The 19272-nt window shown below is 32.8% G+C and overlaps 1 protein-coding gene across 2 annotated transcripts in view; it reads right to left on the reverse strand.

The window, feature by feature from the left end:
- Window positions 1–19272, reverse strand: part of FSTL5 (follistatin like 5) — a 723315-nt gene that overhangs the window by 39198 nt on the left and 664845 nt on the right. For both annotated transcript variants that reach the window (XM_032863481.1, XM_032863472.1), the window contains exon 15: window positions 14656–14780. In XM_032863481.1, coding sequence (XP_032719372.1) covers window positions 14656–14780 — 125 coding nt within the window. The remainder of the gene's footprint in view (window positions 1–14655; window positions 14781–19272) is intronic.

The following is a 19272-nucleotide window of genomic DNA, read 5'->3' on the forward strand; positions in this document are numbered from 1 at the left end:
CTTAGCAGACAATTTTTTTAAATGTCCTTTACAAAGTTTAATTTACTTGAAATCACATTGTAGTAAGTGGTAGCATCTGAATTTGAACCTATATTCTTACCATTCCAAAACCAGTTCCTTTTAAAAAATACATCTAGAGCATCTGAGTGGCCCAGTTGGTTAAGCACCCAAGACTTTACTTTGATCATTATCTCAGGGTTGCAAGATCCAGCCCTGTGTCAGGCTCCACACTCAGACTGGAGTCTGCTTGAGACTCTCCCTCCATCTTCCTCTGCCTCTCCCCACTTTTGTGCTGTCTCTCACTCTCAAATAAATAAATAAATTCTTAAAAAAAAATGTATTTTTTATTTTTTTTATTAACTGTTGAATATACTATAGGAAGGTAGGACAAAAATATGTACTCATGCTCCTATTAGAATCTAGAATAGGGTCTACTATGTGAACAGTTAAACTGTATTGAATGAATGAATGAAATAAAATAACAATTGGTTGATGCCTTAACAAGAAGTAAAGTCTAAGGAGAGTGTTATTATAAATGACAAAGCAATAGAAAAAGTTGCATGACTCAGAATGCTCTTGAGTTTGGCCAAGAAATTGGCATGAATTAAGAGGTTCTAAATCAAAATCATAAAGAATACTTTAGAGAAAATGAAGGGTTAAGTAGAAACAGGAAGTATAGGAGCTACTCAGGTTCACACTGGCTAGACCCTAGGGTGTCTGCAGATCACACACTTAGGAAGTGGCTTAGGTGTAGCTTAACTTCAACTTAAATGCAGTAAGAAATATATATATATACATATATATACATATATTTTTTTTTTCTTTCCAGTGCAAAACTGTAGTACCATAGGTAGGAATTAAAAAAAGGAATGTAGTGGTTCTCTGTTTACTGAGTTGAAGTATGGAGAAAACAAGAAATATGGAGAAATAGTCAGGAGCTCCTTACATTAGTAAGGTGGGACATAAGGAAGCTCAGCTTAAGGCCGTGTCATGAGAGCAGAAAGGAGTAGATTAATAAATAGACATTACGAAGTTAGACATGAACAGACAGCAAAAAATTACTATAGAGTCTGTAGGGACTGTAGACACCACATCATATTTTTTATCTATCCCTTCTGAAATCATTTACTTGTGGAAGAGGAAAACCAAACTGATCTAAGCAAAATTAAGTACTGTGCTAAAGACCCCAAAGGATCTGAAGAGCTACTTTCCATCCTAGGTCTGTGTGAGTCTCAACACAAATGAGAAATAACAAAAATTCAGAATGTCAAGGGGATTCCAATTAGGGAGATTATAATAAATTTTATAAAAGGTGGCTTTGAGATAAGTCCTGAAGAGTTTGTTAAGCAGACAATGAAGAAACAGGGCATTCTGCAAATTAATTCAGATAGGTGAGAAAATATGGTGTAGGTTTGTTGTGAGGAGACGAGTTTTGTTGTAGCAGAGATAACAGAAAAGTGAGAGAAAGAATGTGTTAAAGGTAAGTGTGAGATAATTTATAGAGGATATCAGTCATTAGGTTTTACCCTAAAAGTGAGAAAAGGACTTGAACACTAAAATATATAAAGTGCTAAGAAACTAAATTTAGACAGAACAGAGTTTATAGCTGGTTCCAATACCTATTAGTTAAGTGATTCACCATATGTAGAATAGGGATAAAAATTTACATAGCTGCTAGTTCTAAATGAGTCAGTGCATAAAAACTCTGAGCTCACTTTCTGGCATAGAGTAAGTGCTCAATGTTTCCTTATCACTCTTAACATATTATATAACAACCACAGTAATAAGAACAAAAACTGTAACCAAGCAATACAACTGGAGGGTATGTAAATGATACAGTAAGCTCTGACTTTAGAAAATTGGGTTTTGCTTCTATATTAAAATAAAATTATAAGGAACCACTTATTATACATGACTATTATACATAGGAACAGAGAAAAGATGGAAATTACTCATGAAACTATTAGACAATATGAATAAGTGGTAGTGTATTTCCTGTATTTCTAATAATTTTCTCATATACCTAGTTCTCTTCTCCTTAACATTTTCATTCCTTCACTTCCTTTTAAAATTCAAATTTGTTATTTATTCCTGTGCATAACTTTTAGGAAATCATTATGAGTCTGTCATAATTTAAAAAATGACTCTCTTTAAATTATTTACATTAACAACTTACAATTAAATGTAAAGTTATTGTGCGTGTTTCACTTGTATAAATACAATAAAGAACAATGTTTCCCTGATGAATTTGCAATTTTAATAACGACTTCATGAATTGGAAGCATAAATATAATTTATCTGCTTTCTGTAAACCCACATATGGTTGTTCAAAAGTGTTTTCATGCATTTAAAAATTTTTAAAGATGGCAAATGGAGCAAGCTGAAATTAAGTAAGTGGTAAAAGTATCGAAAAGATTATTAATATATCTTTGATGGTGACAGGGCACAGACTGGATTCAGGAAATGAAAAATGTAACAGATAGGTTAATGTGACCTCTCTTTTCATAAGACCTCTTATAATGATAGCCATGAAGTATATCTCTTAATTCACAAAACAAAAAATAGTAAGTTGTCAAATGTATATCTAAAAGGACTATTACTAAATAGTTTCTATTCCACTTTAAGTCTATTTTTTAAAAATCATTTGCATCCAACAATCTCTTTGAACTAGATTCAGTTATATTCCAATGCAAATAAAAATTTAGATGGAAGTAGGGGTTTTGATGTCAAAAATTACCAAACAAAATTAAGGCTGTATATAAAGGATCAGGAAAGCATGTTTAGTCAACATAAAGATATGTGTACCTATGATCTATTAAAAGTGTTTCTTAACATCATCTTCTTATATAAACTAATAATCTATTTTCAAATTATTTTCACATATTAATTAAATAAGTTTTTCAAGCTTTTTAATAAAAATTCTACAGATCTTCCAAATATTCTATTACTTTATATTTGTACAGCTATGTTTTTAAGCAGAATTTAAAAAATGTATACTTTAATTAAAAACATAAAAAATGTTTTTTATCACTCAAAATTGATGAATAATCTTGATTTACATTATGAGAGGAAAATCTAGGTTATTTTAGGATTTTCTTGGATTACTTATATAAATCATCACTACTTTCATAGCACATGCAAACCCTGATTTCCTTTTGTTTCAAAGAACTAAAAACTACATTTATGCATTCAAATTACATGAGCATAAAAATAAGCTTCTACATTACAACCAACAAATGAATTACTGTAATTTCATACTGTTTTCCTTGAAAATCAGTTGTGAATATAGAAAAAAAAACTATAAAGATTCATTTTCCACCTCCCAAATAACAGAAAAATGGGAAGGTAAGAAAGGAAAATTTTCTATAGTGTAGAAAATTCAGCTAATCTCAGTCTAAATCAATACAGAGATTTTAACCATAACTAACCCACCTAGCAGTTTTAAAAATCACTTAAGGCAACTGTCATTTTTATCTCCCCTGAAGCTGTCTATTTCAATCCATTTTGTAAGTTTTATGTATCCTACAAGGCACTAGTGTATACACCAAAGGATAAAACCGTGGGAGTTTGATATTTGTTGCCTAATGTTCTTAATCAACTCAGGTAGTTATGTTGAGTATTTCCACTCATGAGAGATGATAGATGAGACCTAATAGGTAGTTTCTCTATATATCTACTAATTTGGTGGGTTTTTCTGTTACAGTACCTTTTAAAGGCTCTCTGACATCCTGTCATGTACTTCATGTTTGCTTGAACCAAATCTTTAAAACCAAGGAATTTTAAAACCTGAAATTTTGCTGCAGGATTTCTTTTTCACAAGGAGAAGCAAGAGATATAACACTGCTACAGAACAAGTGATTGTTAATTTAAATGAAAAAAAGGAATGCATTTGTGTAAATATATTTGATTGGCTTACAATAACCAATACCTTTTTCTTACATGGATAGCCATAGTGAGGCCAAATCCATAGATTTACAACTAAATTAGAATGGCACAGGAGCACATGGGTGGCTCAGTTGGTTAAGCATCTGACTTGATTTTGGTTCAGGGCATGATCTCAGGGCTGTGAGATTGAGCCATGTCTTGGTCTCCATGCTCAACATGGAGTCTGCTTGGGATTCTCTTTCTCTCTCACCCCTCTGCCCCTCCCTCCACTCTGTCACTCCCCCACTTACTCCAATAGGAGTTGTCTCTCTCTCTCTCTCTCTGTGTCTCTAAATAAATAGATAAAATCTTTTAAAAATTCACAATGAATATTTTTATAGTCTTAAATCATTGTAAATAGAGTATCAGTGCCACCATGTTGTCCATCTAAAGACACCTCCCACTACTATCACTAATTTTACATTTAAAATAAGTTTTTATAATTAATAAAAATTGAGAAGTGATGTGTGTGTATATATATATATATGTACTTATATATATATATGTATTTAGTCACAGTCACAGAAAATTTAAAAAAAATGTTCTCTTGACCATAGTTCTATTGACTTTACATAATATTCAAAGATAAAATTATTTATTTTCAACTATATTGCTCTATTGAACTGCAGTAGGAGTCTTTCATTCAAAAAAGAGTTTTCGTTAAAGTTATGATATGTGTATGTTAAGTTTTAGCATTTCAATAAAACATTTCATAAAAAATTAATGAATTCATAAAATAAGATAGTATGGTAAAATATATCAACTTTTAACAGAATAATAACAAAGCCACTTCAAATAGAAAGAATTAGAAAACCCAATATACATTATTCTTTTGTATATACATTTTATGAGAACTAGTTAATGTCTTATACACTTGATTCAAAATACTATAATCTATTAAACATATGTATGAAATAGGCCATGTAGTGCACATATTAAATTCACATAAGAAATTAGTTAGGTTCCCAGGATGAATTTTGCCCCTTTCTTGATATATTATATTGTATTTTAACTTTTGGTATTTTTCTTTATTAACCTTAACTGTTATCTGAGTTTGTTTTTACTACCAAGTAAAAAAGCGAAGTAATCTATACAACCATATCATTTACTCATTTAAGGTAAAATAAGTTTGATTTACAATTCCAGCAAAACTTAAAATCCTATGTGACAAAGGAAAAAAAAAAAAAAAAGACCATACACATTTGCTATGTATATCCCACACCTGCCTCCTAAGAATCCTGGGTCCTGTCAAATGGACAGCCCTATGTTTTACTGAACACCTTGATGAGTTAGCATAAGGACCTCTGAGAGAAGCAAGAGCTATTTTTCTTTGCATAATAAAACTCAAGAGGCAGATTTGCAATGTAGAGTGTTTCTAAATTACACATTATTAGTGCTCCATTGATTTCTTCAGTGAAAAATGTCGTAGAATGAATCTACTTAGGGGCTTTATTAAATCTTAAAGCTTGGAGTCTACTAATAACACCTGTACAAAACTTTGCCTTTTTAAAAAGTAATGAGATCCTCATATTTTAAATATAGTTTGCTCTTTAAATCCAACTCATTTACCCATACAATAAAATAATAATAAAAAAAAAGATTACATAGCTAATATGGCCTACTAATCTGGCTAAGTGTATATTCTGCCAAAAGAGGAGTTGGCCTTCTTGGACACTAGATTCTTTTTTTTTTTTTTTTACAGGACTCAGATAGTGCAGAGACCTATTAATGTAGGGCAGAGACCAAGCAGGGAAGCAGACAGTGTTCTCTAACTCAAGAAATAATGAAATTAACAAACTGAACACACACACACACGCATACACACATGCACACACACAGGCACATACACATGCAACACTTGGCTGTAAGCACTCAATGGTTTTCTAAGCATTTTATACTCAATGTGTTAGGTATACAAATATGCTTAAGAAAGTGGAAAATAAAAAAGCAAATCCAGTAACCAAAATGAAAAATGAGAATAACATTACAGATCCAAATTGAAGGGTGTGTTTACTTACTCTTTTTTTTTTTTTTTTTAAGAATTTAGTCATTTATTTGACAGAGAGACACAGAGAAGAGAGGGAACACAAGCAGGGGGAGTGGGAGAGGAAGAAGCAGGCTTCCTGCTGAGCAAAGAGCCCGATGCAGGGCTGGATCCCAGGACCTGAGCTGAAGGCAGATGTCCAATGACTGAGCCACCCAGGTGCCCCATGTTTACTTCTTTAAAAATTAGTATGTTTAGGGGCATCTGGGTGGCATAGTCGGCTATGCAGCCGACTCTGCCTGCCACTCTGCCTATTTGTGCTCTCAATCTGTCAATAAATAAATAAAATCTTAAAGAAAAAATGTGTTTACTTCTTTAAAAATAAGATGAAACAAGTTATCAAGAGCTTACGTAGAAGACACTGTGCACCCACATAAAAAGGTTGGAAGGTTTGCCAACATGATTTGTATATGTATTGCATACACACTCACAAACATATACATATGTACTGTGTTTAATAAGCAACTTATGAATATCTTCTGTTTTTCAATAGTGCACTAGGCTATGCAAATGTAAGGGTCCCAAGATATTGCAGGTCCTGACAATCTAGAGTTTGTGTTTGTGTGCTGTGGAGAGGGCAATGGAAAGCCTCAGAGACACTGGGGGAAGAGAAGACCATAGTTTCAGAATTCATAAATGTTTTAAGTATTCACTATATGTGAGAATACAGACAGAGAGAGCTCCCACACCTGGTTTATTTAGAATCCTTATAGTTTGTTAGTTTATTTCTTTGTGGGAGAAATTAGCATATAAGGATGAATGATGTAACCAAAAAAAAGAACATCACTGAACTGTGATTTTGTGAGATCTTTATCTAAGAACCATTTTTGAAACAATTTTGATTATTGCTTATCATCTTGAGTTTATATTTTTCCTAAAAAGGATTGAACAACTGATATTTTCAATTTCTGATGTCCCAGGATTTCCGTTACCCAGCCAATTTTGCTGCTGACATTGTATCTCCATATACCTGGCCTGTCCATGAATCAAGTCACATGTGTAGGGTTGTCTTGATAAATGGCTAGCCATATATATAATTTTGCTTTAACAGATTTGATAAAATATGAGGAAGAATGATATACTTTACTTTAACTTTCACTTTCACAGAATGTTTATTTTTCCCTTGGAGAAGCTTCAAGGAAACATAAATCAAACCCAATCCCTTCTTAATCATTTCCTTGCTGTAATTTATAACAGAAAAGGAGCGCTATAGACCTCTTTCCAGACTCCCAGAATGGTGCCTGCTACTTGTTATTTCAGCTTTCTTCATCCTTTACAGTGGAGCCATAGCAGTTGGGCGGGGAGGACTTATGACTCATCTGGAACAGGATAAGCCCTGAGCCCCTTATTCCACATTTGTCTGCAACCCTTTTACATTACATTCTTTTCACTCATTTGACTTTTGAGGGTCTTAAAACTGCCTTTCCAGCCCACCAAAACTGAAAAGTAACACTGGGGTCCACTTTCTATGAAATTCCTGAATTACCCAATTTGAGATAATTATTTGACACTGACATCATTTTAGGGTATGTGGTAGGGAAGGGAAGGGATGAGTGTTACAAGGAAACTTTTGGAACATTGTTTGTCTGTTTGTTTTGTTTAGTAGGTCAAGTCCAGAGGAGGAGAAAAATGTTGGAACTGGCATTCTCAGTTTTTATGTAAATACTTGTTGCTTTCAAGTTCTCTGTTATATATACTCTATTCATTTTATTACTTATCATGTAATCATAGATTGAAATAAATACACACACACACAAACACACACACACTCACATCCTCCCAAGTTCAAACATTAATCTTAAGAGACTACATAATCAACCAATCAACCCATAAATAAAAATGCCAATAAGAAAAATGTAAAATTTCCGAACTGCCCCTCCATTTTCCTTTCAAGAACTGGGAGTACTTTAAAGGTAATTTCTAGAGAAACATAACCCAAAGTAACAAGAGTAGTTTAAATCCAGGCAATATTACCAAATGCTGGTGTTGGAGGTGATGTCAAGTGTAGACAAGCCTTTTGAAGAATCTGAAATAGCATAATTGAAGTTGTTATCTTCCCTTTCTATCACAGCACTACTCCTGAAGTAACACATAAATCAGAAATAACTTCCTTCTTTTTTTTACTAAAAGTTTCCTCTGTGCCAGGTGAACTAGGTGGGATTAAACTTGCTTGTAGTTACAGTCAACTTCAGAGAGGACAGGAAATGCAAGACATATTACAAGGGTCAAGCTATAAAACACAATTTTTCTTCATGTATTTTATCTATTTAAAATTGTATCAAAGGTATTATTTTGGTCAGTGAAATTTTAAATACTTTCTTAGAGCCCTAATGAACCTGAATATTAGCTGTGCCTTTGTAATGTAGGTGAAAATATCTAGTTGTTCCCCCCTTCCTTATCTTTCCACTAATTTTATTCATGACAAGACAAAAGCTCTCAGAAAGACTTCTGCTAATTCTTGCATTTGTCATACTTTGTACTTTCTGGCCTTCTTGGTATCTTCCACTAAGCTTTATCAAGTTTCCTTGCTCTCAACCACGCTGGCCCTTAAGTAAATCCCACTTTCATCACCCCACTACCAAAAATAAATCATTCTTTGGAAAAATTATTTAAGTATTTTCGGGGAGAGTCCCATGGAAACACTTTGCCATTCATTGCTTGAATATCTTTCATCTCATTAGCTTCTCTCATTTTCTCAATTCTCCTCACCCCTCTAAACTCACACAAGGGAATATTTTAAAAATAAACATACGATAATGCAATAAATCACTGCCAAACCTCTGGTTTTCATTTCCTATGCTAATTATAGTAGCATTTGCACAGTAAGTTGTAATCTTTACATATATCACAATAAGAAATTGGCATTTAAATTTTTCTCTTCAGAATAGTATAAAAATGAAACACAATCAATTATGTAAATGTCCATTCTTTATGAGATTTAGTTGCTTTGAAGATAATACAACCATTACGATACAACAATTTTTCTGGAAAAAAAAAGAAATTGCTTTGAAATTACTTTTTAATCTCTAGCTAATTAAAAAACTGATGCAAAAATTACTAAATCCCCCCATGCATTATCCATATCATAAAAAATGTAAGAGTAGTAGAACTATATCTTTCACATATCTATTTGCATGTAATGATATTATAATAACTTAGCACTTTGGATACAAGTTATGAGTACAATAATGAAACATTTTCCTTTACATTTGTAGAGCACTTGTGCTTAAAAAAGAAAATGAATTATTATTTAAATTTTTATACATTAAATAGGCATAACTGATTCTTCTGAGAATTATACATGCATTTTCATTTTTAATAGTCTCTTTCAATTTTTCCTTTCTGGATATATTTGTATATAGAAGAAGATAAAAATGCAAATTGAAATTCCTCATATAAGAAATTTATATTTCTCATGTCATTACAAAACACATTCTTTTTGCACTGCATAATCTCTTCAAATTTAGAACTATGATTTATGATTAATTAATTACTTGGTGGAGTTTAAGGTTTTTAAATAAAATTCTTTATTAACTACAAGTCTGAAAAATGAGTATCTAGTTAATATATGTTGCCAGTTAACTGAAATGTGCTATGACTTACTAATATAGAAAGTACATCACTTATTAAATATTCAATGGATCTGTTTTTATGAAAATTAACAGAATATAAGGTATAATTTCTTTATTCTTACTTTAAAAACAAAAAAGAAAACATAATTATAGAGTGATTTAATCAATATATTTCAATAAACATCAGAGTATCATCTGTGTTATTAGCTAAATATCAAGTAATTTAAGTTTTCCCTAAACAATTGGAGAAGTAGATATTAAGCAACTCACACTCAATATTAAAAATACATATGTTAGAATTTTAATAAACTTTTAAAAACAAACTTTTAGTCAATAAGTATTTAGTCAGTCCCTTTCAGAAGCTGAGTAGGTAGTTGGAACTTTGGGGAGACAGGATTATAATACATCTTCTCTCATCTTCCAGGAAGTTTAGTTTCATTAAACCAAAGTGACTTCACAGTTGGGGCTCACATATCTGTATCTTAAAGAATGGCTGCATGTTAGTTTAGAGTTTTTATCCCCTGGTAAGCATGCATATTCAAGAGAGTGTAAGGCAGGGACACAAGCTGTAGCTGAGTCCAGTAACCAGAACTCAATCTTTTAAACACCATTTTGATTTAGATCAAAGGAAGTATGGCATCAGTGTATCTGGTATATCCTCAGCCTAGGGCTCAGGTACTCTTCTGATTCCTATGGAGAAGGAAGGAATACATAAAACCAAAAAGGGATTCTTTTTACTATTAAAGTGCCATTCCATAGGATAAAATGGGAATAATTGTATGTGTGCTCACTTAGGCAACACATATACTTAAAAATAGGAATAACTGCATGTGGTCTGGACTGTGTCGCTCAAGGAATGGGAAGGAGTTCACTGAGGAACTGAATAAGTGCATAGAATCAGTCCTTCTTTCTCAGATATTTTTTATTTTATTTTTAATTTTTTTTAAGATTTTATTTTTTTTTATTTGTCAGATATTTTTAAAATGTAAATGAGTTTTCCAAAATTAAACTTTCTAAGGTCATTCAAAATGGATAAAAAAGATATGAAACACATGTACACACACAAACACACACACATACATTCCATACAATGGAATATTACTCAACCATGAAAACAAATGAAGTCTTTTATGACAACATGAATGGACCTAGAGGTTATTCTGCTAAGTGAAATAAGTCAAACAAGGACAAATATCAAATGATTTCACTTATATGTGGAATCTAAAAAGCAAAACAAAATGAACAAACAGAATCATAAATACAAAGAGTAAATGTGGTTGCAGGAGAGGGGACAAAAAGGGGGATGGGTGAAATAGGTGAAGGGGATTAAGAAGTACTAACAGGGGACCGCCTGGATGGCTCAGTGGGTTAAGCCTCTGCCTTCCGCTCAGGTCATGATCCCGGGGTCCTGGGATTGAGCCCAACATTGGGATCTTTGTTCAGCAGGGAGCTTGCTCCCTCCTCTCTCTCTGCCTGCCTCTCTGCCTACTTGTGATCTCTGAGTGTCAAATAAATAAATAAAATCTTTAAAAAAAAAAAAAAAAGAAGTACTAACAGGAAATATAGTAAAAAATATTGTGGCATTTATGTATGGTAACAGGTGGTAACTATACTTACCGCATCAAGCATTGCAAAACATAGAGAATTGTCAAATCACTATGTTGTACAGTTGAAATTAATATAGCATCATATGTCAACTATATTTCAATTAAAAATGAGGGACATAAATTAAGATCCAAAAATTTTTTAAATGCTGAAAATTTTAAGCTGTTTTAAAAAGTGAACAACTTTCTAAATTTTGTGAAGATTGATTGTTTTTTAAGCTACAAGCTTGTTTTTTAACATAGATGGATAAAATAATTCTGGTTCTCTTAAATTCCTCAGTCTTGATTTACTTTACAGACTAGATTAAACAACCCTGAGAATTATAGACATTGAAAAGGGAGAAAAATGTAGAAAAAAATGCGAAGTTAAGCAGGGAAAATACAAACCTTTAGCAAAATTGTCACTATTCACAGGGAAGCTTCTGCTACCGTGTGGATTATGAATAGTATCTACATCATGATTATGGGCAACTTAACATTTTTTTTATTTTTTTTTTTGAAGATTTTATTTATTTATTTGACTGAGAAAGAGAGAGAGTACAAGCGGGGGGGGGGGGGGCAGAGGTGGAGGGAGAAGCAGACACCCTTCTCAGCAGGGAGCCCAAGCTGGGACTCCATCCCAGGATCCTGGGATCATGACCTGAGCTGAAGGCAGATGCTTAACTGAATGAGCCACCCAGGCCCCTGCAACTTAATATTTAAACATTATTTCATTCCAGTCCTCAGAAAGAAATGAAGTAAACTGGCTAAATTCACAATATCCAATGGCAAATGTTATTGCTGGGACCTTCAGGCTTTGATCTGACAGGAGATATAAGTACTTATTATTTGTATTTACTGTTTACACATAATTCATGTGCACTTAATACAGTACTTGTTGCATCTCTGATACCGTGTTAGATGTTGGGAAATTCAGTACATAAGAAATACAGTTCCCTAATGCTATGTAATTCTCTCAGTCTTAGACATAGTCTGGCTTAGGAAATAGCGTAGCACTTTCTTCTTTATTTCCATTCCTGTGAGAAACATGAATTAAGAGCCTACCAATTTTTAGGCACTTAGGGTATAAAATCCTGACACTTGTCCAGGATCTTTTCAGACATTTGAGATATAAATTATTTGAAACGAGAGTGTAGCAATCTGAGAGAAAAGTAGATTAATGTGATGAGGGGTCAGAGGAAGGAAACTCATAGTAATTAAACATGTATTATGTGTCAGACCTTCTGCCTGGCCTGGAAATATATACCAAGCCCAGCATCAGAAAATAGTCTCAAATTCTGAAAAACTCAAGTTACAAACAAAATCAATCTCTGCAACACATATTTAAACACATGCCAGATTTGGTTAGAAAAATATATTACATGAGATTGGTAGGAGAAAAGACTGTATCTGTCCCTCAGATTTTCCTGCTGTAGAAAAAAATTCTCATTATGTTAAAAATAATTTATATTTAATATTTTGACTTTGAAAATGCATGCTAATTTTTACTCTCACTCTTTGCTTAGTAATAGGAATAATTACTTTGAAATGCAGTAGAAAATTTGACCATCATTCACATTCATGAAAATGGGACTGTATATGCAAGCTATGCAAGTAGGCTTGCTATAATTTAATTTGTTATATTTTACAAGTATGGCAAAACAACCCTGCCTATCCATCTCTAAAAGGAAAATGATGTTTAAAAATATCCTCAAGCATACTTTTCAGTGTTTCTCATAATATAAAGAAATAACTAAAATAAAATTTTGCCTTATATGTGTTCCCATTATTTAGATGTTCTTCTAATTATTAGCTCCAACTCTAGCTATATAGTAATCATTTCAACCCTAAGAAGATATTATGTTCTGACTGTATATATAGCAGTTCTATAATCATGCAATATAATCTTGTATATCAATTATAAATACAAACCCAGAATTACACATAGCACTTGCTGCATTTAGACAAAATTAAACTCTTGACCTGGTAGCTATTTTACCACAATTATATAATTTACTGGTTGCAGGCGAAAAGAAACAGCCTGAACTATACACTATTAACCCTATTAGTATTGTAGACCAGGAAATTTGCCCCAAATAATTCTGTTACTAGTGCATTCAGGAAAAAAATTTAAAAAGCGAAGTTGATAATAGTATATTGAATACAGTAATGTGTAATAGGAGAATAGGGTAAATAAAAAGCAAGTGTTACACAGTAAATTACTGATGAGTAATAATTTATCAGCAACTTGAAAATAACAAAGGAATTAATTATAACACTCATTCCAAATAAATTAACTTGTATCTTTATCAAGTAAGTATAAAAAATGCATATTTTTTTGGTACTATCTCAAACGGTCCCATTTTTGGTTCATATTCTAGTTTCTTTTGTGTCTGTACTATTATAGCACTTACAGTCAGATGTAAAAATTATTACTTTGATACAATACTTTAAAAATATGCTGCATTTTCAGAAAGTTCTACTTATTTTCCATAAAACATGGAATAATTATAACAGGACATTATGTTTTTTAACCACTTTATTGAGCACATAATAGACATTCTGAAAGTAATGGTCATTTGCTTGAAAAATATACTAACCTCTTTGAAAACATAATTGGCTAGGCAAATGACAGTTTCTATGTAGTGTCTGAAGATGAACACAATTCTGATTTATTAAACTCCCTTTTTTACTTTTGGAAGTTTCAGAATTCTTATAACTCTAACTCTTAGATAAGATAATTTCCCATTTAATACAAGAGAAACATATATATATCCAGAAGAATCAAATAATGACTCATATAACATCTGGAGCAGTTCTCTCTCAATATATATGTGAGAAACACAACAAAATAGTTTGGTTCAAATTCACTAACATTGCTAGGTGATACTTTAAAAGTTTTTCAGTAAATTATCAAAATATAGTACTTGAAATTATGATATATTCTGTCTCTCTGTGTCAAGCATTTAAACCCTTCTATGGCACTTTGGAGTGATGTCATTAGAAGTAATTATCTTTTCACCTCTTATAAATACATCCAAGGATAGAACACACCATGTTTATTCAAAGTGTAGGCCTCAAACATTTTATTTCAATTTACTATATGCTTCCAATACAGTTTTACACTCATTTCTATAAGAAGAAAATGATTAAAGAATGTCATTATAATATTTGAATGGATTTCTATGAAAGTGTTTCTTTCATCATGCCAAATTCGAATATCAGCATTTTACAAAGCCTAATAAGAAAACTCCAATGGCAATTTGCAAAAATATTAACTATAAAATTGATTTAAAAAAGCAACTGATCATTTAAAATTCACTCCTTTTTGAGGCATAAAAAGAAATACATGACAGGAAATTCATTACTAATGTTGATAAAGGTTCATCAAGCAGATGAGACAAGGTAAATCATGTGCAATTATGTGTGTATCTGTGTATAACAGAAATGTGTTTTGTTTTTCATGACTTCCCCTGGCTTCCTATCAAAACCGGAAAGAAATCTAAAAGTTGATAACTCATTTAGCATTTACCTTATGTGGGTGATGATGAGTGTTGTAGTAGGAATAAAAAAATCATCCACTCGGTCAAACTGCTTTCCCACAGGCTGGGTGTGAATAGTATGGTGTGGCACATTCCCGCTGGCCAGCGTTATTACCTAAACAGAGTATATTACAGTTAGACATTGCCAGTGCATTCCCTTAGCAGTACCAGCATTAATTTTGTTTAGAGATGAAGCAAATCAGGAAATGTTTCAGAGACTCTTTATTGCCATCTCAAAATTAGTATATCATTAAGGAAATTGGATTTTTGTAATTGTTTGCTTATTTTCAACATAGAAATTTGTTTTTTTAAAGAAATAAAAAATAGAGAATGATTTGTCTTGAATAATTTCTGCCTAAATTATAAAATAGGCAGAAACAGCTTCTGTATTATAAAAGCATTAACCTTGCTATAATGAGAAAAATAAAGCAACCGTACATATGATATAAATGAGATTATTTGTTGCTTGCTTCTCTTTCTTTCTTTCTTGCTCCTCTCTCTCCCCCCCCTCCTTCCCTCCCTTCCTTCTTTCCTTCCTTTCTCCCACTCTTTCTTTCTTCAGCTTTGTGGAGTTGATGATAGTATATTGAATACAGTAATGTGTAATAGGAGAATGGGGTAAATAAAAGCAAGTATTACAGGTTTTTCTTTCTTTCTTCAGCTTTGTGGAAGTGTAACAAAAAAAAAAAAAATCCTCCTAATATAGAACACAGCTGGGAACAAAACTGAAAACTCCAAAACAAATCATATGAAATCATTTTAGTTCTTAGCAACTTTAGAATAGATTAAATTATAATAGTTTTTCCTCCTATAAATTGAAAGTAACAAAGTTCAGTAAGTTATTATTTATTATTATTATTATTTTAATTTGTTTAGAGAAGAGAGAGTGAGAAGTGGGGAGGAGGAAAGGGGGAGAGAGACAATCTTGAGCCGGCTCCCTGCTGAGCACAAAGCCCAACATGGGCTCCAACTCAGAGATCCTGACCTGAGCCGAAAACCAGGAGTTGGATGTTTAACCAAACTGAGTCTCCCAGGTGCCCCAGATTTAAGTAAGTTCTAATCAAAGACATTTCTTCTTCTTAGTCATCAATAATTGTTTTTTAAAGTCTTTATAATCCAGGGTGCTGGGGCGGTTCAGTGGGTTAAGCCTCTGTCTTCAGCTCAGGTAACGATCTCAGGGTCCTGGGATCTAAACCCTGCATTGGGCTCTCTGCTGAGTGGGGACCCTGCTATCCTCTCTCTCTGCCTGCCTCTCTGCCTACTTGTGATCTCCCTCCCTCTGACAAATAAATAAATAAAATCTGAAAAAAATAATAAAAAATAAATAAAACCTTTATAGTCCATTAAAGAAAAGATCACTACATTTAAATTATTTTATTCCTTGTATCCCATTATGCACCAAATTCTATCAGTTCTTTCTTCAGATTTTTCACACCTCTCCATTTGTTTTCCTATTGTTTCTGCTGGTCAACCATTGTTCTGTTAGCCTTTTAAAGCACTTTCTGTCTTTATTTCTCCCCTTTTAAGTCCTTTCTATATATGGCCCCCAAATTAAACTTCCTAAATAATCTACTGACTCTCTTAAGGTAATTACTTTCCTCCTTCAAAACACAGTTTTTGTTTTTTATGACAGAAGTAAGTAGAACTTTGATTTTTTTTTTTTCTGAATAGCTAATTTTTCTTCACTCATATGAGTATGCTTTCATTGAGTTCCCCTGGAAATTGCCTTTTAAATGAAAATAGCTTATTATGATTATAACAGGATAGGCTCAGTTACATTGTGGTTAAAAAAAAAATAGAAAAAAAATACTAAAGTCTTAGAGGCTTGAAGATTTCATCTCACACCCATTAATTTCCCAGAGGGTTTTGGTGGGGTATCTACTGTTTCACTTAGTATCCCATGCTGAACGAGCAGCCAACTACCTTGACTGTTTGCACTGACAACAGACCACATTTGCCAGAACTAATCATATGGCTTCACCCAACAAAAAGGAGCCTATTGTGTGCCCAGAGGAAGAGAGAACCAAAGTCTTTAATAAAAGCTTGAAAGGTACCATACCTATTTTATTAAGGAATGTCAGTGAGGACGTTTTTAGTGGATTTTAGCCATTCATGTCTATAAGATTTTAATAAAGGTCAACAGAAGTAATGGAAAAGGAATTCCTCAAATTTTCTTCCCCTTAGTTTGTATAGGGGTGCCTAGCTCTGAAATGCATGTACACGTATTCGAAATTAATAATAATACTGAGACTGACGACAGCAATAATAATATTTACTAAGAGCTTGTTATGTGCCAATTGTGTTCTCAGTAGTCTAAAGGCATCACATAATTGAATATTCAAACAACAGTATAATGTATCCCAACCTTACTGATGCAAAAATATTTTATGCCAATGAAGGTATATTAAGCATCTGAGCATCTCCTTTGTGTTTGGCACAGTCCTAGGTTGTAAAGGATGCAATACCACTTCCATAGTTCTTCTCAGTCTGGACTTTGTTCCCTGATGGTTCTAGGTCCTTCTCACTGCTGCAGGTGAACAAGATGTAGTGGACTGCCAGATTCAGGACTGAGCTGACTAACAGCAAGGACGCACAGGTTGATCTATGATGCACCTTAATCAACAGGCCCAATCTTATGACAATCCTTGGTTCATTCCTAATTATATCTTGCTGCTGGTTCCTCCATATGTGATGTCTTCCACAAACCCACAGCTGCCACATCCCATTGTCACCCCATCTGGCTGGGGCCTACATCCTGACCAACAGCAAGGTGTAAAGACTTCATTCCAAGTTGTTTCCTGAGGACATTTCTTCTCTAATTTTGTGCATTTGAAAAGACATTACATATGGATTGTAAAACTGTGCAGATGAGAGTCACATGATTTTTAGAATAGCATGTCTTAAATTTTCATTAGGCATAGATGCCTTTTAAAAAGGAAAAAAAAAATAACTATGATAAATCTTTGAGAATTCATCTGAGAACACTAATTGGAAAATCACTGTCTTATACACCGACCATGACAGTTTATGGGTTTTTATTAGTTAATTATAAAAATCACAGAAAATAATATATTTTGCTTCCATAATTGACAAAGATGTATAGATTGGATCATAGTCAAAATGAAAACACAAAATAGAAATATACATAGGACTTTTGATCCTTGATAGGTTTCAGTGGCCACTATTATATACTACATTAGGGCAAAAATTTACTGCCTAACTACTCATCACAAGCTAGCATCAATGTCTCTAGTTCTAATCTGATCTATCAACACAGAACAAGGACACTTGGGCAAAAATGGGATTTTGCCCATGTTTTGGTTTGGTGATTTTGATTTCACCAAAGGAAAGTCTGTTTCTCTTGTCAAACCAATCTTAAATTCCATTTCCTTTTGCAAATGTTTCCTGAGAATCTTGTTGGAAGACAATCATTCTGAATATTCTGATATTTCTGCCAAGTCAGGTCTTTCTGAGCAAAGAGCTCTAGCAAAGTTGGAGAAAGGATGATGGCATAGCAAAAATGCCTTGGAAGATGAAGGTGGGGTATTGCACCTGAGAGAAGTAGAGACTTAATTCCCTTGAGCCTTACTGACATTCTAGCGTACTGATCGGGTAAAATTTGCATTCCAGAGTATAACAATCTCTATCTGTCATGAGAGGATAGATTGATATGCCAACAGTCTAAAAAAAAAAAACAAAACCCTCTGAGACACATAATTCCAGGTTTCTTCTGTTAGTGCAAATGTGCTATTCATACAGAGTAACATTAGTCTCTCACCACATCACCCTTCGGATGGGGGCTGGAGTATAAACACTAGAACGCTCCTAAGTAAGAAATGGTCTGTTCTCTGATCCAGAGACCCTGTGTTTCCTGTCAGTCTGTCTAACTATCTATATATTATCTTATCTAATCTGTCACATATATATGTGTATGCATTTGTGTATAAATGTTACTTTATACAAATAAATCTTACTATACATACTATTTTAAGAGTACTTCTCAATTCTTACATTTTGTTTTACATTTACATTATTTACATCTCAATTCTTACATTTTATTTTCAGGTGTGAGACTCACCTTTCCCTCTACCCAGAAATATTTTAAAAATTCATTAAATCTTAAAAGCATATTTTTATTGAACTTTCAGAGAAGAAGAACCCATTTTTAAATGGCTGAATAATGTGTGGAAAGTTACTTAACACCTTTTCAAAGACTTTTTCTCCCTTTCTGTATGATATTAAAGGAGTTTGCCTAAAGTGCTTTATGGAAGGTTTGCAACACTGAGAAAGCTATTAATCTATCAAAGTAGCAAGTACCAAAGGGGAGGAGAAGGATTCAGTTCCAAAGAATATGCTATATTGAAAATTCATACAGCTTTAAAGAAAAAAATATATATATATTAACTTTTGTAAGCTGTGTTTATTTTATTTTAAAGGTAATAGCATTAAATATAATTCATAAGTGAATTTTTTAAAAAAATCATAGATATCGACCTGTTCTATCTTGTCAGGATTTAAGTACAAAATATCAAATAACTAGACAATATTACCATAATGTGATGATAGATGAAGACTATATTCTTTCCATCAAAAGATGAGCTCTGTTA

The sequence above is a fragment of the Lontra canadensis genome, unplaced genomic scaffold, assembly GCF_010015895.1.
Source record: "Lontra canadensis isolate GAN:19392208 unplaced genomic scaffold, GSC_riverotter_1.0 scaffold1, whole genome shotgun sequence".
In the NCBI taxonomy this organism is placed as follows: Eukaryota; Metazoa; Chordata; class Mammalia; order Carnivora; family Mustelidae; genus Lontra; species Lontra canadensis.